Here is a 25,438-nt window from a genome sequence, read left to right on the forward strand (position 1 = left end):
GAATCTTCAATAGCTAAAACTGTCTAAAACAACAAATTGAAGGACTCATATATCTTAATTTCAAAACTTGTTACAAACCTATAGTAATTAGACATGTAGAACAATGAAGTAGAAATGAGAGTCTAGAAATAAACCCATGCATCAGTACTCCACTGATTTTTGACAATGGGACCAAGACAATTCAGTGGGGGAACAGTCTTTTCAACAAATGGTTCTGGGACACAATTCCACTCCTAAGTTTACATCCAAAATAACTGAAAATAGAGGCTTAAACAGATACTTGCATGTTCACTGCAGGATTATTAGCAATAATTAAAAAGTAGATGCTGGATGTGGTGGTGGTGGTGTATGCCTGTAATCCCAGCATTCGGGAGGCTGAGGCATCAGGATTACCATGAATTTGAAGTCAGCCTGGGATACAGTGAGTTTAAACCAAACCAAATCAAACAAAATGTAGAAGCAACCTAAGTGTCTACTGTGTTAGTTGATACATTGTGTCAACTTGGCTGAATCAGCTCCGGCAACGTGGGGGCCTCACCCTGCAGGTGGGCAGGGCCCAGAAATTGAGAAAGCCTTCCTGCCGCCCTGCCAGACTTCCTGCCTCCTGCCGCCCTGCCCTGCTTCCGTGGAGAAGTCTCAGTCTTCGGAGGAGCTTGATCTCAGCAGCCACGCCACTTTGGAGGAGCTCCGATCTTCACTGCGCCGGTCTTCACAGTCAGGCAGAAGGAAGAGAGAGGCTTGATAGACGCCGCTGCAGCTCCTGTTTCTCCTCTGCTCTTCATTGTTTTCTGCCGCATGAACTGCTGTTGTTTGCCTTGGAGCCAGCGAAATATGGACTAAACCCTCCAGTCACTGTGAGCTAAATAAACCTTTCCTTCCTTCATTTTGAGTGTCGGGTATTTGTCCCATCAACAGTAAAAAATAACTAAAACATCTACCAACACAGAAATTAACAAAATGTGGTACACACATACTATGGGGTACTATTTAGCCACAAAGAACAATGCAGTACTGATACATGTTATAAAATGAATGAAGCCTAAAAATATGCTAAGTGAAAAAGGATATAAAAGGATAAATATTGTATGAGTCTATTTATATGAAATATTTAGAACAAGCAAACTGATAGAAAGTAGACTAGACGTTTTATGGGGGGGTGTGAGGAGAAGGAAATACTGAGTTACTGCTAAGTGGGTAAAGAATTTCTGTTTGGGTCAATGAAAAAGTTCTAGAAATAGATACAGTGATAGGCAGCACTGGGAGTTAAATATCATTTAGTTGTATAATTAAAAATGTTAAAATGGTGAAAGAGAAAAGAATAGAGGAGAGAAAGTACAAGAAAGGGAGGAAAGAGGATGGGAGTGTTTACTATTAATATTGAAGACTGTAAGTTTAAGGTCTGAGCATGTCAAGAAAGATGCCAGATACCCTTCATTTTGCTATATCAGAAAAGTATCATTTCACTGAGTAGCTAACATTCATAATTCCATTCTAATTTTGTGCTATCACACATACCTTCATGCTACCCAGGTGACTGTGCCATTCTGCTCCGCGCATTACTCCTCCTGGAATATTCTCATCTATAAAAGCATAGAGAGACATAGGATCAGTAAGACCACCAGGCAAGTTACGCCCTCCCTCCAAGCAACCATAACAGTAATTAAAAACAAAGGACAGGGAAGACAGTTACCTGACTTATTTGGGCAACTGGGCTGACCCATGTGCATTGATGGGTGATTATTTGCATAAAGGGATGCCAAGTGCTTCAGAGTCTCTTTGTTTTCCACTACAAAAAGAAAAATTCTTAAGTCAGTATAGAAATCAAAAATATTTTTGTTGAAGTTCAATAGCATGAATACAATTTATCTTCTTTTACTAAATCTTCTTGAACCCCACTGAAGTTTCTTTTTCTTTTTCTTTTTTTTTGCAGTACCAGGAATAGAACTTGAGACCTTACACTTGCCAGGGAGGCGCTTATGCCACTGAGCTATCTCCCTGGCCTTTTTTTCTATCTTTTTTTTTCCACTGAAGTTTCTTTTTTTTTTTTGCTCCGAATGCCTTCAGGGCAGGTTTGGCTGGCTTGAGTTGTGGGGATCGAACCACAGCAACCTGAGCCTGACTGCTTTGCTGAAGCAGCCACTTAAAGAACAGAGCTAAGGGGCGGGCCCCCTCCACTGAAGTTTCTTGAAGAGTTATTATAGTTAACTGTATAGTTTTGTTTGCTTACAATAACCAGACTTAGAAGACAAATGTTTTCTTTACATTAATGGGTGTCTGGGATGTAGCTCAGTGGACAAGTGCTTGCCTAGCATGCAAGAGACCCTGGGCTTCATTCCAAGTGCTTCAAAAACAAAGATACTAATGGTGAGTTTATATGACAGGTGATTGCATTAAAATTCCATTTATTTTGGTATGTTTTACCTCATTTGGTACCTAATAGCAAAATTCCTTGTAAACTGCAGTGAAAACAACAACAAAAACAGACTATCTCTACAGAAGTTCAGCAAGCTAGTTCTTAACTCACCAAGGTACAATACTTCAGTCGGGGTTTAAAGCATGAGGGCAACTTTATACGGCCACTATTTGCTTAGATATGAGTTTTTGTGTCACACTGTATTCTTTTATATTCTCAAGACTACCCAAATAAGTGCTTAATAAATGTGGACTAAATTAAACGAGACAAGATAACTAGACTCAAAAGATAACTAGACCCTCATTTTAATGAAAAAAAAAAAATAGCAATGAAACAGTTTCAAAACAGGTGAGTAGGACAGTTACAATAATTAATACATTGCATATTGTTGTCTTCATAGTAGTTATTCAGAGGACAAGAAGATGTAGACATGATATCTTGTCTAAAGAATTTTAGTACAAACCTTTTTTCTCATTCAACTAAGAGAAACTAGCTGTGTATCCTATTTTATACATATATATATATTTTTTTCCATTACAAAATGGTCCATTATTTATATCCCTTTTTTTGTTTTGTTAAAGATAGGAGTTCTATTGTTGTTAGAGAAGCAGTATTTGGAGAAGTCTTTAAAGTACCTTTTCATACTTGATGCCAGTTCAAATATTGTAGGTACTTGAATTCAGCAAAATAACCTAATATAGTCCAATAGTCCATAATGGTAGTGGGTTATCAGCAGAACTGGCAATTGTTATTAGTTGCTGACTTGAGCCTTTTCAGCTCAGCATATTAATATGGCGTTTTTATGCCTCATGGTTATAACTTTTCTGCTGGATGGTTAAAACCAAGTTAAAGGAAGACCTACATAGCTAAAAATGTAACTTTTGTATCTGATAAGGTCAGTCAAATTCCCTCAGGATTTACCCTGAAACCATGTATAACACCATGTAGATCTTTTTCAATGTCAGCCATCTGGATGAGTCACGGCCATTACTTGGCCAATTTGCTCTCTGTGAAAGCCTGAGAGAATTTTTCTCTCTAGGTGTCTTTCCTTAGGCACACTATACATCGTTGATCACTTTCCTCTGTGGCCCCATCATCTCCTTGATCAGAAAATTTGGGATACCATTAAGTTACAGGATGTCACAGCATAGGTTCTATTTTTTTTTTTTTTTTTTTTTAGCATAGGTTCTCTTATATCCTAAGTCCTCACTGACCTTGAAGGGCTAGGGCCAAAATATTGGCTATCCTTGTAGCCCCTCTTTTTTTTTTTAATATTTGGTCTGCAAACTTTAGTTGTTATAACCCTCCAGAAGAGAAGCTTAATGACATTATTACCCTGTAACAGAGTCAGTTGAGCTTAACATCACTACCTGTTTGAGTATGAAATGCTTTAGACATAGCATGGAATTGCTATTTTCTAACAGCCATGGATATAGATTTGACTTCTTCAAGTAACTGTCTGAATTGTTGATATATAGAACATATAGTATTCTTAGGTTGGTTGTTTTCTCATGAAAGGTATCCAAATGACCATCATTAAAAAAATGAGAAGAGGGGGCCGGGAATATAGCTCAGTATTGTAAGTGCCTGCCTGGCAAGCGCAAGGTCCTGAGTTCAATTCCTGGTACCACCAAAAAAAAAAAAAAAAAAAAGAGAAGAGACATTACTTACTTTGAATTTCCTGTCTACATGTAAATAGCATAAATATGAAGTGACATTCTACATACCTGTCTGCACTGGCTTGTCATATGGGTATGTGACCAGCACAGAACCACCATCTAAAGCAACAGAAAGACTGAAGTCCTGTTTTTGAATTAAATTTTCAATGATGGCTTTAGTCTCAGGCTGGGAGGCATTATCTAAAAAATCAGAAAAATCAAATGTAAAATATCAAGTCCTAAATTTTAGTACAAGTATCTAAGAAAATATTGTCTAATGCACAAACAAAACTAGTTTAACAGTTGGGAGACACTTATCTTTCCATAAACCATTGTCTCAGGCAAGAAAGACATATTCTAGAGGTGGGTTATTCTAGGTTTTACATACTTTGGCAAAATGTACATTTAGTGACTCAGACAGGTTTAAGAAAATTCTTACTGAAAGAAAAGATGGTAATATCCTGCTTTAAAAAAATAACGTATAGAAATATCATCTATCTTTGAAATGAAATAAGATATACAAAAATTGTTTTCTGCAGTAATATTTATAAGAAAAAAGTGAGAAAAAATTTTCACAATAAAATAGTTGAATAAAGTATTGCCACTGACATATTAATGGTGTAAGATACCATTAAATGTGATCTATATGTACTGAAATGAATAGTCAATGACAATGATATAGTCAATAAAAAAATACAGGATAATATGTACAACTGATGATTCTACTGAAGTAAATAAGAGACAGGCTCCTCCAAATACAGATACATACACTGATAGATATAGACAGACAGACAGTGTGCGAGTACATATACATGGCGGGGGGAGAGAAAGAGACAGACAGACAAAGACAGACAGACAGGCAGAGAAGAGAGACAGAGAGAGAATATATAACTCTATACAAACTAGTGATGGAATACCCCAATGATATTGATTGAATTTCTATTTACAACTTGAATTACTTTTATAAATGAAAAAGAAAAATTCAAACATTTTTTATACCTGCATTCATTTATATCTCACAATCACAACCTAGACATAAAAGAACTCTATCACTCATCTACAAAATAGAATCAACCAGTCTTTTGGCAGAGAGATAGATAGATAATTATCTTTAATGTACTACAGTGGTTTACAAATTAGTCTATTTTTTTTTCCCCTTTTTTTCCCAGAACTGGGGATTGAACTCAGGCCCTTTTGCTTGCCAGGAAAGTGTTTATTCCACTGAGCCATTTCCCCAGCCCCCAAATTAGTCTTACTTGTAAAATCTGTATCCAGGTCTTTGCCACGGGCATTTGTTTGTCCTATCTTTGAAGTACAGTCTTTCTCTTGTGCTCGCTCTCTCCCATCTGGATTTAGAGAAGGGACAATCACAATCCTGGTCCTGTCAATCAACTAAGACAGAAACAGAAATCAATGATTCATTAGTATAGAAATATAGATAAGAGACAAATGCCTAATATCCCGAGGGAACAAGGAGCAATAAACAGAGCCCAAGGAGAACTGTTGTCTCTCTTGTAAATTCCGGCAAGCTGGGATTCAAGGCTGAAGATAACAGCTTCTCTGGCTGGCACCCAGTTTGTTGTTTCATCCCTTGCTTGGGATGTTAAAGGCTAGCATTGTATAAACTTTGTGTCAGGTAAACGCCTGACGTCAATATAGTAGTGTGTGTTCACCAAAGTAGTTATGCATATTCCTTAGTCTGCCTTTAGCCCTCAATAAACGTGAGATGTTTCTGAGGCTCTGGGCTCACTTAGAGACGAATCTCAGCTATATTCATTGGGTCTTCTCGTCGTATCCTTTGGCATTGGCTCATAACATACAACATATTAGCTCTATCTGGTGTCATCAGGTGCCTTCCCATGTAAAAATATTTTACAACGGAAAATATTTATTATTCATTTTTAATATAGTTAATTAAAACTAAAATTTAAAAAAATATATAAACTAAAATTTTCTCTTGCCTTGAACAAATGTAAAAAGAAACAAAAAGTAGTATATGACTGATTTTTCTAGTTACACCCAAACTGGGGGTGTAGCTCACTGGCAGAGCAGCCTAAAAGCATGGATAACTAAAATATATGGATAACTAAAACTACTTGATAACTAATGTTGAACAGTGACACAGAACAGGGCTTAGAATCACTATGTAGCCAAGGCTGGCCTCAAACTCACAGTGATCCTTTAGTCTCTCAAGTGCTGGAACTACAGGTGTGTACCACCTTACCCAGCTTGTACATAAAGTTTTACTGGTATGCAGCTTTGCTCACTCACTTACATATGACTATTTCTGTGTTATAATGTAGTTACTTACATAGGACTATTTCAGGGTTGAGTAGTTACTACAAAGAATGTCTGCCTCACAAAGCCTAACATCATATATATATATCATATATATATATTAAATCAGTAATAATGGTAAGACTATTTTCTGAATTAAAAATTGAAACATATAAAAATGAAAATATAAATGTATATCTGGAAACAATGAGATCAAAGAGTTAAAATCAGCTTATCAGAATACAGTGAGGTAGTATATGTGTCGTACCTGTAATCTTTCATCCAGATGAGCCACAGGCACTAATATCTGCACACATGACAACTGATTCTGATATACATATTTCTAGTAGTAATAAGTGGTCCCTGGCTTATTTATTCTGGTAAAATAGTCAATAAATTAGAAATATGTGAGACCCTTTAGTTTTCTTAAATCTCTTCCCTGGGGGAGGTTTTTTCTAAGGTGTACCCCAGACTTCACAAGAGGCCTACTAGATCAAAATCTCTGGTGATGGAGATCTTTAGCTGTGCCATATGCTTAAGCTTTCTGGGTACTTTTGACCCTTAGGTCAAGACAAATGGCAGTCTTAAGTGAAAATGTTTTATGAATGATTATTCAAGTCCATTTACACCAGTAAGCCAAATTCTCTTGGGAAGAGTTCTGAAGTTCCTGCTAGGACTAAGTTGTATAGTTTCTTAAACTCTAAGACCAGTAAGTCACATATCTAGCTGAAACTAAGAAATCCTGGGCTGGGGGAGGATAGCTCAGAAGTACTGCAAGCAGGTGCTTTGCCTGTGCAAGGTCCCAGTTCAGTCTCTAGTATTTCCAAAAAAATCAAAAGCAAAACCCAACCTCATTGGACTTTGGGAGCCTAAGGAGTTTTTAAAGAAATACTGATACTCTGGGGAGGAGGCCCAGGTACTGGTATTTTTTTGGTGTCTCAAAACTGCAGTCCAGGTTGAAAAACTGACTTAGATGCTCTCCCATTTAAAAATAGAACAAACATGTCTTTGAGAAACTATTTACAACTTATAACAAGTCGCAATGGAATGTGCTTTGCTAAAGACTGCAAAATGATTTTTGATCAAGCCTCATTTAAGTTCATCTGACCTAGTCACACATCATGATCCTAAATAAGATATCAATGCTTTCCAAATAACTTTTGGGGGAGGCAGTATGGTATGACTAAACTGCATGGAGGTCTAGAATAGGATACATTTAGTGCTATTTATAATTTTTTACAGAAAAAATAAACAAAATTAAACTCAATTTGGGTTTGGATTTAAAATCCTATTCTGCCAATTACTAGATGGAAGATGATGGATAAGTTAACAAATAATTCTACTTTAGTTTTCACATGTATAAAAGGGAGATAATCACTCTTGTAGAGTTGAAAATTAAATCAATAATATACGTAAAGCACCCAGTTGGTACACAGTATATAGTCAACAAATGTTAGTTCTTTAAAGTCAGACAGTATCAATTAGTGAATGTTCTAGAAGTTTGCACTCTTTATTTTCTTTTCCTGAGACAGCACAGAACTAGACTGCTTGTCTAATCATATATGATCAAACCTCTGGATCAAAGTTCTTTACTGTAGTCACAGATAGCTAAATAGACAATGCTGTACCACATTTTGTAGAATCTGTTACTACTATTAAACAATTTTTAAAATTCACTACATGGAAAGAAAAACTGTCTTTCACTACATGTTTCAATGTAGTGCCTTATTCAAAAGCCCCTTAGGCTATGATGTAGTATGAGTCAAAAGTTTAGAAGGTTAGCTTGGTTTGCAAATGGAAAAGAGAACAAAAGTTGGAAGAACAGGCAGGAAAAGGGAACAGCAGCAAAAAAGATGTGTTACATACATGTACAAACTCCCCTTGATAAATGTAATCATATACTCCATAGATGTACCAATAAAAAATTTTATATTAAAAAATGAAAGGTAATTTTGCTTAAGTAAAGGAGTAAAGAGTTAAATAAAAACCTTTATTTTTTCTGTATGTCTCTTCATATACACACAGAAATACAATAAAAGGCACTATTAACAATGAGTACATATAAAAATTGTTCCTTTTTCAAGAGCAACATTTGTAATATACCAAAAGTGCTTCTGTGTAAAAATCTAAAAAGAGACTTAAAATTTTTTAAATGGTTCCCTGATATCAACGTATCATAGAGCTTTTTCCTTTTAAAACATGTCAAAGCAGGCTATTCTCTTACTTGGGTAACAGCTGGGTTCTTTCTGTAGTTTAGGCAGAGAAATTCTGCGAGAGCCAAAAGCAGTTCAGTTCCAACTGGAGCATTTCCATGGATACCAGCAACAAAACGAATCTTCGGTTCCTCCGGCTCAGATATGTTGGGCTTATTGGAGATTTCAAGGGACCAAATGTGACGATATTCAGCACTCTGTCCCAAACTTTCAAAGGCCAGAAACAAAAAGTCAACAAATAATTAAGCACTGTGTTAACTTTGAATTATAGATTTTAAAAATAAAAATGAACACAAAACATAATCACCAGAATAAATCCTTACATCAGAAAACCTTTTGTTTCCCTCGACCAAAAAAAAAAAAAAAAAAAAAAGCCAAATAGAAGTAAACTATTATCAGATTTAGGAAATATTATGATTTAGTTCAGCATTTCTCCAAATTCAGTCCTTTTCATACCATCTTCACAGTATTTTTTTATACTCTTTTTTTAAAAATCAGATTGTATTGGTACATGTTAGATATATATAATGATCGCCTTCACCATAGAGAATTTATACCTGTACATGATAAATAGTCTCTGTTTTTAAAACGAACTCAATTTTTTTCACTTAAATTTTTATTATGGAAATGTTTACATATAACTTTCTTTTTAAAATTTAAACCTAGATAAATGAGACAATATTTTAAGTGCAATATTAGTTTTGCAGCAAAAATAATTCATTGAAAACATACCAAAAAAAGGTCAAATGTTCTGTTTGCCCATGAGAGCTCTGGGCCTAAGGTATGCTTTCTTAAATGTAAGGAGAGATTCAGTACAGTTAGACAGAAAAAATAGATTAGCATTGAAAAAGATTAATAAAAAATTATTCCTGACGATACTAAAATTCTGTAAGATGAATGATTCTGAAATCTGAATAAGGTAGAATCAGCTGATTAAAGAATCAAATAAGGAAAGGAAGTAATTTGTATCACCAAAGTAAATGTCACTCTTTGCATCTATAAAAAGTATAAATCAGAATTTAAGAAGCTAGAAAAAAAGAATTTAAGGAGCTAAATTTTCTGATAAATTAAGAGGACCAATGAAGAAAGATAAAGTAAAAAGGTAAAAGGGCACACCATGTTCATTAGACATGCAGAACAAAACTATAAACTTAAGGGAAAATGTCAAGACCTTAGCTACAATATGCAAACCTTAAGAATAAACTAATCATGGAAACAATTTTGGAGCAACTAACAAGACTTAAAGAAGACTTCTAAAGAAACAAGGAAAGTGAGGCAGAGAAACTCCAGAAAGTGAAGAAAACGCCTGGCTGAACCATCAGTTTTACACAAGCCAGTATATTACATGTTTTTCCAGGGACCTCAAGCATATTCCTAGAGCCTTGGGTAACAGAGATATGAATAGAGTACAAAAAATGACAGCAACCAGGATTCATTTTTTAATCTGAAAAAAATCTTACACCTGATCCCTGATAAACTCACAGTTCCATATCCTTTCCTTGCCATCATCAAAATAAAACTAAGCAATATGTAGTCAGAACATGAATCGGCAGCTGCAAAGTAGAAAGTCATGTTGATATTCAGCCAGAGTAAGTGGCTACCCAGAGTAATTTTACATTTCACAAGGGCTCAGACTGTACATTGCTAATTTAACAAATAATTCTCCTCCAGGATACCCCATAAAAGTTTCTGAGATTCATTGTTAGGAATACCTCCAACTAGATATCTATTGCAAAAGAAGTAAACTCCAACTCTGTACCTTCAGGTCCCAAACACATACCTCATAGTAAGACCCTATTCAACATGGCTGATGTTGAATAAACTGTTTTAAGGACAAAAAAAGAAAAGACAGAAAGAAGGTGACACTTACGTGGTAAGATTTGTAATAAGTGGATAGTTCATTACAAGTCCTCTCAAAAATTCTGATAGGTCTTTATATGAATGGTATCGATAAAGAGCCAGGTTTGAGGAGGAGCTTAACATGATGCCTTCCAAGCCATTCTCAGCTGAAAGGTCTTTAATTAAAGCTTCAAACTCCTTAGTAGTTGGGTCACTGGTATCATCAGTGCTGGTGCTATCCCCCTTTCCTTTTTTAGATTCATTATTTGCATCCGCTGATGATCGAACAAGTGTGAAGTTGACCTGAATAGCACCTTCACTCTTGACAGTTACATTCTTGGTAACTGGGTTATACCTATAATGAAGCAGAAAGATCAGAGGTACACTTTTCAGCTGAAGTACACGAGTACTATATTGGGAAATAGAGGATATATGAATTCTTTTTAATCTCCATTTATGTATTTGGTACAAGGTCTCACTACGCAGGTTGGTCTTGTAGTGATCCTCCTGTTTTCAGCCTCCCCAGTGCTGGGAGTATAGGCGTGTACCATCACACCCGGACTCAGTCTCCAGCTCAGCTGGCAGGGCCAGTGTGGCATGTGGGACTGGGGGTGGAACTCCAATCCCCGCGCTTGCCAAAGCAGGCGCTTAATCCACTGAGCTATCTTGCTGGCCCTGGAGAAGAGTATTTTTTTTTTTTCATTTATATATTTGGTACAGGGTCTCACTATGCAGCTTGGACTCATAGTGATCCCATACATGAATCTTCTGAATAAATGTAGTGTATCTTCTTATAAAATCATGTTTTCGACCTTGAGGTAATTTACAATGTTTTAAAACATTAATCAACAAAGAGAAATAGGTACATGTAAAATAGGAATGAACTTTTTATTTATTTATTTATTTATTTTTTGGTGGAACCGGGGATTGAACTCAGGCCCTCACACTTGCCAGGCAAGCGCTTATTCTACTGAGCTATCTCCTTGGTTCTGAATTTTTAAAATTAAAAATATGATTTCAAATGAAAGTTTGTGCTTGCAGTAAATACCTCATGTCTGCTGGAATCTGAATTCACTTGTCTGCCATTAGGGTATGTGGATGGGAAAGTTTGAGAGGTACCAACTTAGGACATTCATTCCCAAACACATTACTCTTGACCTACTTCAGATCCCCTGCTGCTTTTATTTATGTGATACAGTATTCCCAAAGATTTATTTATTAAGCTTTTTTGCTGGCCATAGTATTTACTATAGCAATAGTAAATGTACAACACTAAAAAAAATGTAGAGCTTTAAAAGGCTCCAAAATAGACCAAAGAAAAGACTCTGTTACTAAGTGGTGAGGTTCTAACCCCTCTATTTATAAACCATAAGATATTTGAAAGCCTTACAAAAAAAAGAGATAACAACATAGCTGGGCATGGTGACCCAATACCTGTAATCCCAGGCCTGGGGAGGTAGAAGCAGGATTGCCACCAGTTAGAGGCCAGCCTGACCTACACAGTGAGTTCCAGGCCAGACTGAACTACATAGTGAAACCTTGTCTCAAAAAACAAAACCAGGGCCGGCCAGATAGCTCAGCAGACTAAAGTGCCTGCTTAGGCAGATCCCTGGAGTGCCCTGCCAGCCCCGCCCCGGGACATGCTGAGATGGAGAATGAGAGACTGGGTATGGTGGTGTGCACCTGTAATCCCAGCACTTGGGAGGCTGAAAACAGGGGAATCACTTCGAGGCTGATCTGTGTGGTGAGACCCTAAAGACCCTGTACTAAATATAAAAACAACAAAACCAACCAACCAACCACCCAGCCTTTAACTCTCTATGTAGCTTAGGTTGACAACAAACTCATGATCCTTCTTCCTTATTTTCCTAAGTACTGAGATTACAGGTATGTGTCACTATGCCTGACCCATTCTCCCTCTTTTCTTTAATGAATAAAAATAAGTTGGAAGCCATGGCATTAACCTTTAGTCCCAGCTAACTTGGGAGACTAGAGGGAGGACTACTGAAGTTCAGGAGTTTGAGGCCAGCAGAAAAGCTTAATAAATAAATCTTTGGGAATAAAACCTTTATAAAAGATGAAAATGCCCTACTCTGAAGCAACAGTAAATGTACAACACTAAAAAAAATGTACAGCTTTAAAAGGCTCTGAAGATATGTATGTGTTATGTAACACAGTGGCACCTACTGGACGCTGTGACTAGAGCACATGGCAGAACAAGAATAGCTTCTTTTTTCAATTAATAGATACTTACCAGAAGGAAACTGCTCACTATGGGATTTGTATCTCAATAAGGATTTGGTAAGCAGAGCAGAGAAAGGTGAAGGTGCATAGATTTCTTACATCTGACATTTTGCACACTCTAATTTTCCATTAGAGGAGAATGAAACAAATTATAAATGTCCCAGCATCAAACTCCAGGTTGCTTAGCAGGCTCTCTAGAACTTTCTGAAGTAATCTTGCAGAATTGTGCCATGTTTGTTTTATCCTCAGTATGTATTTCTAAAGCACTTATCACTCACCCTCGAGCAGATGCTGTGATTTTATAAGTTCCTGGAACTAAGAGACGCCAGTAATCTCCAGTTTTATAAGTAGTCACTGGATGATTAATTTCAGCAACACTAATGGTGGCATTTAATATACCCCTGCCATCGGTAGCATCAAGGACAAATCCTTTGACACCCTGATGAACCTGAATAAAGGACAAAACACCAGATTTTAACGGTAAAGATCATCATCTAATTGAGAGTTCACATCCAAAACGAAAGATGGTTAAAATGTAAACTAACGAAACAGGAATTTAGTTTAGAATAAAGCTATATACAAATACTCACTAAAAGTTTTAGTGTCTAAAGACTTAAGTTTTCATAGTCTTGGTTTGCCTTTATCACAAAGGGTAAAATAATAAACTTTGGGTTATTCTACCTATTTCAGGATACAGGATACTCTATAAGAAAACTGGCCTTTTCCAAAAGAAAATGTCATTTAAAAAAAAAAAGGCAGGAAAAATACCCCGGCAGATTATATAGAGATATAATAATCAAATGCAATGCACAAAATTTGACTGGATCCTGTTCTAAAATACAGTCATAAAATTACATTTTGGGAACACATGTGAAAACTTTAATATAGACTAGGTGTTAAATAATAATTGAGAATTACTGTTAACTTTCTCAGGTGAGATAATGGCATTTGGAGATAACAGAGGAAAAAAATATTTTTAGGAGATAGATGCTAAAATATTTTGGGGTAAGACATCTTAACACCTCAAACTTACATTAAAATAGTTCAGCCAAAAATGTGCATTGTTTGTGTATATGTTTCATATAAATAAAGCAAACAATGTTAAAAACTATAAAAAAAAAAAACAAAAAAAACCCAACCCTGTCAAACCTCGGTGTAGGAATAAGAGTGTTTCCTTTATTGTGCTAGTCTTAAAACTTCTTTATGTTTAATTTTTTCCAGAATAAAATGATTTTAAGTATTAGTACAGACCCAAAAACTATCCCATACTACTTACGAAAACAATAACAGCAGACATGTATGAAGTTTTATTAGTCAGATTATACTAAATAACCATTAGCATATTTCTTAGAGCTTCACCTATAGGTCACCATGTATATACAAATAAAAGGAAATTAAATGTCTCACCATGACCCCTGGCAGTAAGAAAAAGAATAAAATCATTTACCTCAAAGCTCATCTTTCTATCGCCTGACAAGTTTAGGGATGTAGCTAATTTATGCTTAGTACTTTTTATAAAGAGAAGATAAAAAGTGACCAGTAACCATTAAGCGCAAAATGTTACTAACTTGTTTAATTATTTTCTTTAACTCTTTTTGGTACATTCAGATAAATTCAGTAGCATCCATAAATTTTCTAGATAAATATACTAAACAAATTGGAATACAAACTGGGTAAACTAAAACAAACTGGAATTTAAAAGGGTCTATTCTAAAATCATACACAAAAATCTTGCTCTTGGACAAAATCATACTTCACTCCTACATAGTCACCTGTTTTATAAACTGGATTAAAGATCTTCGATTCTGTTCCCAAAACTTCGGCAGATCTTTCTCAAATGGATATTTCACACAACCTAGTTCAATAGTTACTTCAAAGCAATTTGTTTGTAAATAGTTCCAGTCCTGCATACCACCTAAAGGACAGAAAATTTAGTCATTATAAGATGTTTTAATATTCAGATCCTACAAGATAGGAAGCATTCTTAGTAAAAAGTCAAATTTATCTTGGACCAGAATTGGTTAAAAAAATAATAAAATGCATTCTTGGGAAGGCTGTGTGATACTTGTTGTCCAGGCTAAATATGTACTTATATGTTCAAATAGTATTCAGGTGTAGTCTACATTTTCCTATGGGCACATTAAGGAAAATGTTACACTTATTAGGAACTGGTAATATATTATTTTTACTCAAAAAGCAAATTAGTTAAAAAGGTTATTTGAATGTCTTAAGCTATTTAAACAATTTTTTTTAAAGGAATGGTCCTTTCTTCAAATTAAACAAAACAAAACAAAACAAAAAAGATTAGTGACAAGAAGCACTGTCCAGGAGAGCAAAAAACCCATCAAATTGTAAGGACTTGAAAATTTTTACCTGGGACATTATACCAATTAGCTCCATTTGTTATGCCATGAGGGAAATATTCATTAGGGTACATATTCTTGCAAGGTCTACCTTGAAACATCTGGGAATTTTCCTGGAAAATCAAAAAAAGATTCTTTTGTTTGTACTACATGAAAAAATATTGGAAAGATACAGGAAAATAACAAAAATGGTTGCAATAGTGAATGTGAGGGGTGGATGAGAGGGAAGAATTGAATGGGTCCATAGGAATCAGTGAGACTTCATTGTAAGTTCTTTTTAAAATGCCATTTGGATCTTCACTATGTGAACTTATTTGTAAAATTAAAATTAAATGTGCTTTATTAAACAATTTGTAAGGCTTCATGTGTTACTTGCAATTATAAGAAATATAAAGTCCAGCACAAAGTCTCTAAAAACCCCAGCTCATATTCACACATTCATTTCATAATTTCAGTGAGCTTAAAGTCTAGAAAAAGTAATATAACATACAGTATGGAGTAGCAGCTTCCCCTGACATCTAGGTGCTACAATGGGTCCCCTGTACTCTGTACAATATACAACAAATGTCCTTTTCCAAGTGATTGCCCCTTTTCTGTCCACCAAGGCAATATTCTTTTTTTGCATCTCTGTGTCCTCAAACATCCAGCCCAGTGTCTGGCATACAGCACATGTACAATCGCTTACTCAATGAAGGTAAGAAAAACTGCCACAGAGGCACAAATAAGTGCTATTGGAATCCAGAAGAGATAGAGATTACTTCTGACTAGAGTGCCTGGGGAAACCGAAATAGGACAAATGGTCAAAATTTAATTTCTCTCTTGGAAATAGAAAAAAATCAGAAAAGTATGAAAAGTTAACAGAGGCGCTGGGGAGATAGATGGCTCAGTAGAATAAGCGCTTCCCGCAAATGCAAGGGTCTGAGTTCAATCTCTGGTTCTGCCAAAAAAAGAAAAGTTAACAGTTTTTCATTTTCCCACCACTTCTGACAATTAACCATTTAACTTTAAAATAGATGAACAACCCCTTTCCAGAAACTTAATATACTAATTAAAGGCTACGATTATAATAAAAAGCACACTTAAAATAAGTCATTTTAAAAAAATAATAATTCTTTATTGGAGGGCAGCAGTATTGATATTTCACTGTTACACAGTAAAGCAAGTAATTTATTTTTGTGTGCTGACAGAAACAGTAAATATTACAATAAAAAGTATAGAATGGTTAAAAAATTGTACTACTCTAGTCTTCCTTAAAACTTATTTTTTGGGCTGGTGAGATAGCTCAGTGGTCTACAGAGCTTGCTTACGCAAGCTTAGGGCAGCGTGCAGGGACCCCGGTCCAATACCTGGCACTACATGCCATGCCAGTCCTGTCCTCAGGGTGGGCTCAGGTGACCACAAAAAAAAAAAAAAAAAAAAAAAAAAAAAAAAAAAAGCTTATTTCTTGCTTACCCTTCCTTTGGTCTTTATTGCATAGTCATAATGACAAGCTAAATAACATACCAGCTGAATAGAATTTTGTGTCAAACCACCTAAGTAGTCTTTTTAAAATTTTTTCTTTCATTAGTACATGTCTGTAGTACACAATGATTACATTCATCATGGGGATATGGTCCATGTACCTAATACATCTTACTTTTTATGACATCCTCTTCCCTTTTTCTTCCTCCCCCTTCTTTAATCTCTTGGTTCCCGTCTCATTTACAAAAGATCTCCCAGACCACTTGGCCTTGAATCCCAACTTTGTCTCTTTCTTAACCTTAGGCAATTAACATATCTGAGTTTAAATTTTCTCATCTAAAAAGTAGAAATAGCAATAGGACTGCCCTAGGGTTGTAATAAAGACTAAATGAGTCAAACTCTAAAAGTTATCATTTTTTCCCCTGGTACTAGGGATTGAACCAAGGGCCTTGTGCACGCAAGGTAAGCCTGTACCACTGAGCTACGTTCCCAGCCATATGAATTAGATCACTACAGTAATTGTACACATGTTAGCTTTTGGATTTCCATGAAAGGCTTATAGCATAGTATTTATAACAGTCTGCATCTCTACTTTCATCAATGGCTACTTATCCATCCACTTAATTTTATTTTATTTTATTTTTTTCGAACCGGGGATTGAACTCAGGCCCTTGCGCTTGCCAGGGAAGCGCTTATTCCACTGAGCCATCTCCCCGGCCCCTATCCACTTAATTTTAAATTATATAGATGTACTAATCTACTATTGGACTAATGTATTTTATAAATGTGCATAAAAATTAAAGGATACATTTAAAAATGTAAACAGAATTTCTAACACTCTTCTTCCATCTTAATATATCATCCACGGTATTCCACTGTAGGATAGCACAGTTCTAGGTCATAACTACTAACACTCTGACTTGCTTCTTAGAGCACTGAAGGAGTCTGAAGAATTCTAAAGGGTGATAGGAAGTACATTAATGGCTTTGTGCCATTGTGATAACTGCATTTTGACAATGATGCCAATCCAGTTCAATGGGAACATAATAATCTTCAAAAATGATATAGAGGCAAGTAAACATGTACATGTAAAAGAATGAATTTATGTACTTTCTTCCTTATACTATACCTGCAAACCAGCTCATGATGGATCATAAACCTAAATGCATAAGCTAACACTATTATAACTTAAAGACTGTTACAGGCCATAAATCTTTGTGACCTTTATTTTCTAGATATTACATCAAAAATAGAAATGACAAAAAAGATTGATACATATACCAGACATTATCAACTTTCTATTTCTCCTTGGTTCTATATTTATTAATTTTATTTATTTATTTACTTATTTTTAATGTATTTGGTTGTTGCAGGGTCTTATTACACAGCTTGGACTCATAGTGATCCTCCTGCTTTCAGCTTCCTCAGCCCTGGGATTACAGGCATGAGCCACTACGCCTGGACTCTGGCTGGCTCAGCCCACCCTGGGGGCAGGGCTGGTATGGCATGTGGTGCCGGGGACAGAACCTTGGTCCCTGTGCTTGCCTAAGCTTGCCTAAGCAGGGACTTTATTTATTTATTTTTTTGCATGATTGGGGATTAAACTGAGACCCTTGCACTTGCCAGGGAAGCACTTACTCTACTGAGCCATCTCCCTGGCCCCCAAAGCAGGCACTTTAGTCCACTGAGCTATCTTGCCAGCTCCTCCCTGGTTGTATATTTAATGTTTGGGGAATAAACTTCTAATTTCCTTTGGATTGTTTCTTATTGGTGAGAGAGTTATCTTAGTGATGTGTATAAAATTTCTTTTCCTAGTATTTTTATACCTCCCCTTTTTATCAGTACATATTTATAACGCACAATAAATATACTCACTGTGAGGGAATTGGTACATATACATATTGCACCTTGATTCTTTTCCTCATCATTAAGTCTCACAGTAGGGTGAAAGTGGGATAAGTGACTAATTATGCTGAGTTGTCTCAATTTTTTAAAAAAGCTCAGTTATTTTGTAGTTTTAATATCTGTTTTTTTTTTTTTTTTTTGGTAATGGGGATTGAACTTGGGACCTTGTGTTTGCCAGACAGGTGTCCATGCCACTAAATTATCTCCCTGGCCCCTTCAATATCTTTTTGTAGTATTTAGTAGATAGTAGTGTTTTGGTAGTTGTAAAGTCATTTTGTATCATTTGGGGAAAAATTCTGGGAGACCGATTATTGTATAGTCATCACTGTATTTGGCTTTTCTAAGACTACATGCATGACTATAACATTTTCTAAGAATAATTTTTAAATGAAATTTTCACATACAAATTTTAACATTTCTGATTTAAAAAGTAATCAATGTTCCTTATAGGATGTTGAGAAAACACAGAAACTTCTGCCTGATTTCCCTTACTGCATATTACTATAAGATTTTTAAATACCTTAAACCACTCATTGACAGGTTTTTCTCTTTTTTGTTTTTTTGAGATAGCATCTTGCTATGTAGACCAGGCTAGCCTTGAACTCAGTGAATCTTCTGCCTCAGTAGCCCAAGTGCTGAGATTACTGGTATGTGCCAGCATACCCAGCAACAATGTTTTTTCTGTAAAGGGCCAAATAATAAAAATACTAGGTCTTATAGACTTAAAAGTCTTACAACTACTTAATTCTACTTTTTGCAGTTATTAAGGTGACTGTAATGTCGTTCTTTAGTTTGTTAATATGGTAAATTACACAGACTTGTTTTTAAATGCTGAAAGAGAAAACAGTCATAGATGATCTGTAAAAGTATGGCTGTGGCTGTATGTCAGTAAAATGTGATTTATAAAAAACAAGTGGTGGGCAAGATTTGGAGGTATAAATAGTTTGTCAATCCTATTCCTCTAGCCTATTTACTAAGCTTATAGTTTAGAGATTTTGTTAAATAAACTATAATGCACATATTCCAGGTAGGGTGCTAAAAACCACAGATAAAAAGACATTAACTGAGCTTAGGGAATAATGGAGAAAGATATTTAGTATGTTTAAAAATGATGTGAGGAAAAAGAAGCGAAAAAGCCTAAAGGCTCAATGAAATAGTCACGGAACATTTACAATTGCCTATGTGTTTCAGGACTTTCTTTTAAGGCATTCCTAAATGAATTAATTTTATAGTATCTGATGTTCAAGCATAAGCCTACCTTGGAATAAGAAAGTGCTACTTGTTGGAACACGGCGTCATCTGGTGATTTACTATATAAGACAAGTCCTTGCTCATCATCATCAAAAGGATAATTAACCACCAAAGAACCTACAAGGGAAAGGAGCAAAATGTATCATGTTACCTCTTTCAAAAGAGATTAGTAAACATAATCTCTTTCACAATACTGTCAGAGAAATCAACAAAATTTGCTAAGTCTGGCTTCAATACAAATCCAAAATAGGGGCTCAGTGTGCAGCTGAGTGGTACAGCATTTTCTAGTTCAATCCTCAGCACCATAAAAAAAAAAGAAAGAAAAAATAAACTAATTTCCTCAATAAAAATCAAAGTTCATACTTGAAACAATACCAACACATGATGCTTATAGGTTGCCTTAACTTAAAAAAGATCTTGGGAATTCACCAGTATAATTTAACTTGTCAGAACTAAAACCAGAAGTATACAGGCAAACAACTGTTTACAGAAGTAAACAATTAGCTTTTTCAGTAAAATTCAGACATTTTAGAGATTATGAAAAAAAGATTATGGAGTTTTATTTTATTGGTTCCAGGAATCTAACTCACAACCTCGCACTCACCAAGCAGGCACTGTGCCACTGAGCTATATCCCCAGTCGATTATGGAATTTTAAAATAACTTCTTGAGGCCCAACTAATGTATCCACATTTTGCAGACGTGGAAGCAAAAACAGAGAAGTTAAATATAGATAGCAGAACTAGCCTTGAATCATTCAGAAAAAAAAAGGCTAAAACTTTCTCTTATTGTTCTGCTAGAAATTATTCAATTGGTATTAAATATGACTTTTTATGACACAGGGTAAACACAATGATGTTTTAAAACACAAAGAATACCAACTCCCTTATGCTTCCCACAGGGATCAAAGTAGTTAGGGTAGTTCTCAGTGGGAAGTTCCTAGATTCAGGAATATCACACACAAACACACATGCATGCATATAAAGAAATTAATAGTTTTTCTGTACATCAATGATGAACTAGCTAAGAAAAGAAATCAAGAAAATAATTTCATTTATGATTATATAAAAAATACCTAAGAATCAACCTAACTAAGGAAGTGAGAGAATTTTATAATGAAAATTACAGAATATTGAATAAGGAACTGAAGAAGAAACTAGAAGATGACAAGATCTCCATGTTGTAAATCAACAGAATTAATACAGTTAAAATAGTCATATTACCAAAAGTGACATACAGATTCAATGCTAGCCCCATCCAAAATCCAATGACACTCTTCAGAAAAGTAGGAAAAAAAATCTTCAAATTCACACAGAAACACAAATAGCAAAACCATTTTAAGCAAAAAGAGCAACACTGGAGGCAGCACAGTACCTGATTTTATTTTTTTCAGGTATGCACACCCGTGTTTATTGAAGCATAACTTGTAGTAGCTAAATGTTAGAAATAGCCCCAATACTCATTAATGGATGAATAGCTGTGGGATTTGCCAGTTACAAAAACAGCATGATTTAGAAAAAAACAAAAACAGCATGGTTCTTGCACAAAAATAGACATGTAGACCAATAAGAACATACTAGAGAAGAGATAGCCTCTTTTAACAAATGGTGCTAAGAAAAGTGGAGATCCATATATAGATATGCAGAAGTGGATATCCGTATGTAAAAGATTAAAACTACATCCCTTTTACCCTATAGAAAACTCATCTCAAAAAGGATCAAAGTCCTAGGATGCAGACATGAAACTTTGAAACTCCTAAAAGGAAATACTGGAAAAACACTTGAAGTCAAACACAGAGGCAAAGACTTTCTGAACAGGACTCCAATAATTCAGGAAATAATAGCAACTTTTCGATCATCAAATCAAAAAGTTTCATATAGCAAACAAACAAACAAAAACAGTGAAGAAACAGGGTACTGAATAGGAGAAAACCTTTGCCAGCTATTCGTCAGAGGTTCAACATCTACAATATACATATACTTTTAAAAATTTAATATCAAAAGAGGCTGAGGCTAAAGGATTACAAGTTCAAGTCCAGCCCAGCCTGGGCAACTTAGTACAACCCTGTTTCAAAAAAAAAAAATCCAAATATTAAAAAGTCCAATTAATAAATGGACAAATTAAATATAAATGGCCAACAAATATTTTTTAAAATGTTCAACATCTTCAGCTATGGGGAAAATCCAAGTCAACACTACACTCAGACTCTATCTCACCCCAATCTGAATGGTTATCATCAAGAATACAAAATATAACAAGTGCTGGTGAGGATGTGGTAAAAAGGATCACACCTACACTATTGCTGTGATGTAAATTACTATAGCCTCTATGCAAATCAGCATTACCATTACTAAAAAAACCTAAAATCAGAACTTCCACTTCCATGTGAAACACATCTAGATGCCCATCAAGAGATGAATGAACAGAGAAAATGGAGCATATACACAATAGACTATTATTCAACTATAAAGAAGAAAATGGAACTGGAAATCATCATGTTTAATAAGCTAAATAAATGATTAAGAAAGTATCGCATGCTTTCTTTAATATATGGAATCTAAAAATAAAGATGACATGAAAGTACAAGGGACACTATTACCAGAGAAGAGGAAGGGGATAGCAGGGAGGGAGTAAGGGAAATACAAAGACAGTATGATCAAAATATACTATCCATATGTATGAAACTAAAGTTTTAAAAGGTCAATACAAGTTTTACAATATTTCTACCATCCTATCTCAGCAAATAATTAGCATCAATACCAAAAGCATGAACAACAAAAGAAAAATATGTAGGTTGGAATTCATGAAAATTAAAAACCTTTATACAAAAAGGACATGATTGGGCCAGGGAGGTGGCTCAGTAGAATAAGTGCTTCCCTGGCAAGCGCAAGGGGCTGAGTTCAATCCCCAGTTCTGCCAAAAAAAAAAAAAAACCCAAAACAAAAAAACAAAAACAAAAACAAAAAGGACATGATTAAGAAAATACAGCCACAGGTGCCACAAGGGAGAAAATACTTGAAAATCAGCCATGTGATAAGGGTCTAATACCTAGAATATATATAATATATAAAAAACTCTTCAAAATCAACAACAGAGAAAAACATAATTAAAAACTGGCAGGGCTGGCAAGATAGCTCAGCAGACTAAGTGCCTGCTTAGGAAAACACAGGGGGATCCTTGTTAATGTGTGCCACACTGGCCCCACACCTGGGTGGGCTGAGCCGGCCATGGGATTTGGACATGGTGGAGGCTGAAAACAGGAGGATCACTCTGAGTTGGAGCTGCATAGTAAGACCCTCAGCCCAATACATTTATATATATATATATTGGTTCCTCGAATGCCTTCAGGGCACTTTTGGCCAGCGGGAGAGTTGTGAGGTTCGAACTCCAGCAACCTGAGGCTGACAGCTTTGTGGAAGCAGCCACTTAAAGGCCTGAGCTAGGGCCAGGCCCCCATAAAATATATATATATATATTTTATATATGAACATATATTTATATATAAATGTTTTATATATGCATATTTATTTATATAAATGGATATTTATATATAAATATGAATATACATTATATAAACACACACATATATGTATATACAGGCAAAGGAGTTGGACAGATATTTCTCCAAAGAAGATATACAAACTGGGGCTGGTGAGATGGCTTAGTGGTCTAAAGCACCTACTTAGAACAAGCTAAGCTAAGCTAAGCAAAGCACAGGGACTGTGGTTCAATCCCCCAGCACCACATGCCAGCCAGCCCCGCCCCCTGGTGGGCTGAGCTGGCCACACACACTAAATAAATAAATAAATAAACCAAAAAAAAAAAATTTAAAAAAGAAGATATACAAACTGCCAATGAAAACATAAAAATGTGCTCAGCATCATTAATCACAAGAAATGAAAACCAAACCCAGAATCAGCTAAGTAGTGGCATATGTCAGTAATCTTAACTCCTTGGGAGGCAGAGGCAGGATTACAAATTCAGGGTCAGCTTGGGTGCTTAACAAAACCCTGTCATAAAACTTTTTAAAAACTTTAAATGGCTGGGGATAGAGCTTAGTGTTAGAGCACTCTGGAATTTCAGCCTTATGGTACTACAAAAAATAAATTTATTTATTTATTTATTTATTTAATTAAAAAAATTTTTATTTGTGTGTGTGTGTGTGTGTGTGTGTGTGTGTGTGGCCAGCTCAGGCCACCAGGGGGCGGCGCTGGCTGGCATGTGGTGCTGGGGGATTGAACCGAGGTCCCTGTGATTTGCTAAGCTTGTTCTAAATAGGTGCTTTAGACCACTGAGCCATCTCACCAGCCCCAACAAAAAATAAATTTAAAAACCAAGATAAATCAGAAAATGGAAATATATCCCCTATTCCTGGGTAGAGAGAACCAGGGCAGCCAAAACAACCACATTTCCAAAACTGCTACACTGATTTAATACAATTCCAACCAAAATCCCAACAGCATTCCTCACAGAACTAGAGAAAGCAATTCTAAAATTATATGGAACCAGAAGGGACCTACAATGGTGAAAGCCATTTTAGGTAAAAAAGACAAGGCAGATTCCAAGTTACACCATAAAGCTACAGTGATAGTAATATGGTATGGACAAAACAAAACACACAGATTTGTGGATTAATGAAACAGAATAGAAGATGTAGAAACAACACTAGGCTCATTCACTACCTTATCTTTGACAAAGAAGTCAAATACTTCAGTGGAGAAAAGGCAGCCTTTTTGATGGTGCTAAGAAAACCGACTATCCATATGCTGAAGATTGAACCTAGACGCGTGTTTCTCACCATGCACTAAATTAAAATCAAAATGGATCAAAGATCCAAATATTAAAACAGAAACACAATATGCTAGAAGACAAAATAGGAACAAAAGTTTTAAGACATAGGCAAAGACTTTCTGGACAGAAACTCTGGTTGCACACAAAGTGATACCAAAAATCAACTGATGGGGTCATATCAAATTTAAAAGCTGCACAGCAAAGGAAACCACCAAAAGACTGAAGAGACAAACTAAAGAATGGGTCAAAAATTATTGCCAGCTACTAATCAGACAGAAGACTAAAATCTAGAATATATAAAGAACTAAAGAAAAAAAATTAGACAACCCTGAATTTTAAAAATGGGCATCTGAAATGAATATACTTTTCAGATGAAGTAAAAATGGCCAATAAGTACATAGAAAAATTTCAACAAAAGTGTCTACTTGAAAAATGCAAACTAAAATAACACTGAAATTCCATTTCACTCCAGAAAAAATTGCTATCTTTAAGAAACCAAATAATAATAAATGCTGGAAAAGCTGTGGGAGAAAATGAACATTTTTTTTTTTAAATTGTTGATGGGAGTGTAATTTGGTACAATCACTATGGAAATCAGTATGGAGATTCCTCAAGTAACTAAAACTGGAAATTCCATTTGACCCAGCTATTTTCCTTCTAGGCATCATTTTCCTAAAAGAGTCAAACACATCATATTATAGTGATAATGCATATTTGTGTTTATAGCAGCACATTTCATAGTAGTTAAATCTTGGAAGCAGTCTATATATCCGTCAACATATGAATGGATAAAAAATACAGTATTTATACACAATAGAGTTCTACCCTGCCATAAATAATGACAAATTTGATTCATTTGTAGGAAAATGGTGTACTTGAAACCACATTAAGTGAAATAAATCAGAGACAAGCTTATAGCGTATGGTTTTGCTTATATGAGAAACTAGAAGTATAAATACATAAAAAGCAAAATAAAAACAGATAATAGGAAACAGAGAGATAGATCTTTTATAAATGAGAAGGG

At 35.3% G+C, this 25,438-nt stretch overlaps 1 protein-coding gene across 1 annotated transcript in view; it reads right to left on the minus strand.

Annotated features, from left to right (window-relative positions):
- The window catches only part of Cpd (carboxypeptidase D), a 77,272-nt gene that overhangs the window by 9,422 nt on the left and 42,412 nt on the right, over positions 1-25,438 (minus strand). Inside the window, exons 8-17 of the mRNA XM_004635484.2 lie at positions 19,632-19,741; positions 15,018-15,120; positions 14,417-14,559; positions 12,923-13,092; positions 10,432-10,755; positions 8,573-8,768; positions 5,328-5,463; positions 4,141-4,272; positions 1,691-1,786; positions 1,516-1,580 (exon numbers count right to left, since the gene is read on the minus strand). Of these exons, the coding sequence (XP_004635541.1) occupies positions 1,516-1,580; positions 1,691-1,786; positions 4,141-4,272; positions 5,328-5,463; positions 8,573-8,768; positions 10,432-10,755; positions 12,923-13,092; positions 14,417-14,559; positions 15,018-15,120; positions 19,632-19,741 (1,475 nt within the window). The remainder of the gene's footprint in view (positions 1-1,515; positions 1,581-1,690; positions 1,787-4,140; positions 4,273-5,327; positions 5,464-8,572; positions 8,769-10,431; positions 10,756-12,922; positions 13,093-14,416; positions 14,560-15,017; positions 15,121-19,631; positions 19,742-25,438) is intronic.

The sequence above is a fragment of the Octodon degus genome, unplaced genomic scaffold (genome assembly GCF_000260255.1).
Source record: "Octodon degus isolate 3935 unplaced genomic scaffold, OctDeg1.0 scaffold00072, whole genome shotgun sequence".
NCBI lineage: Eukaryota > Metazoa > Chordata > Mammalia > Rodentia > Octodontidae > Octodon > Octodon degus.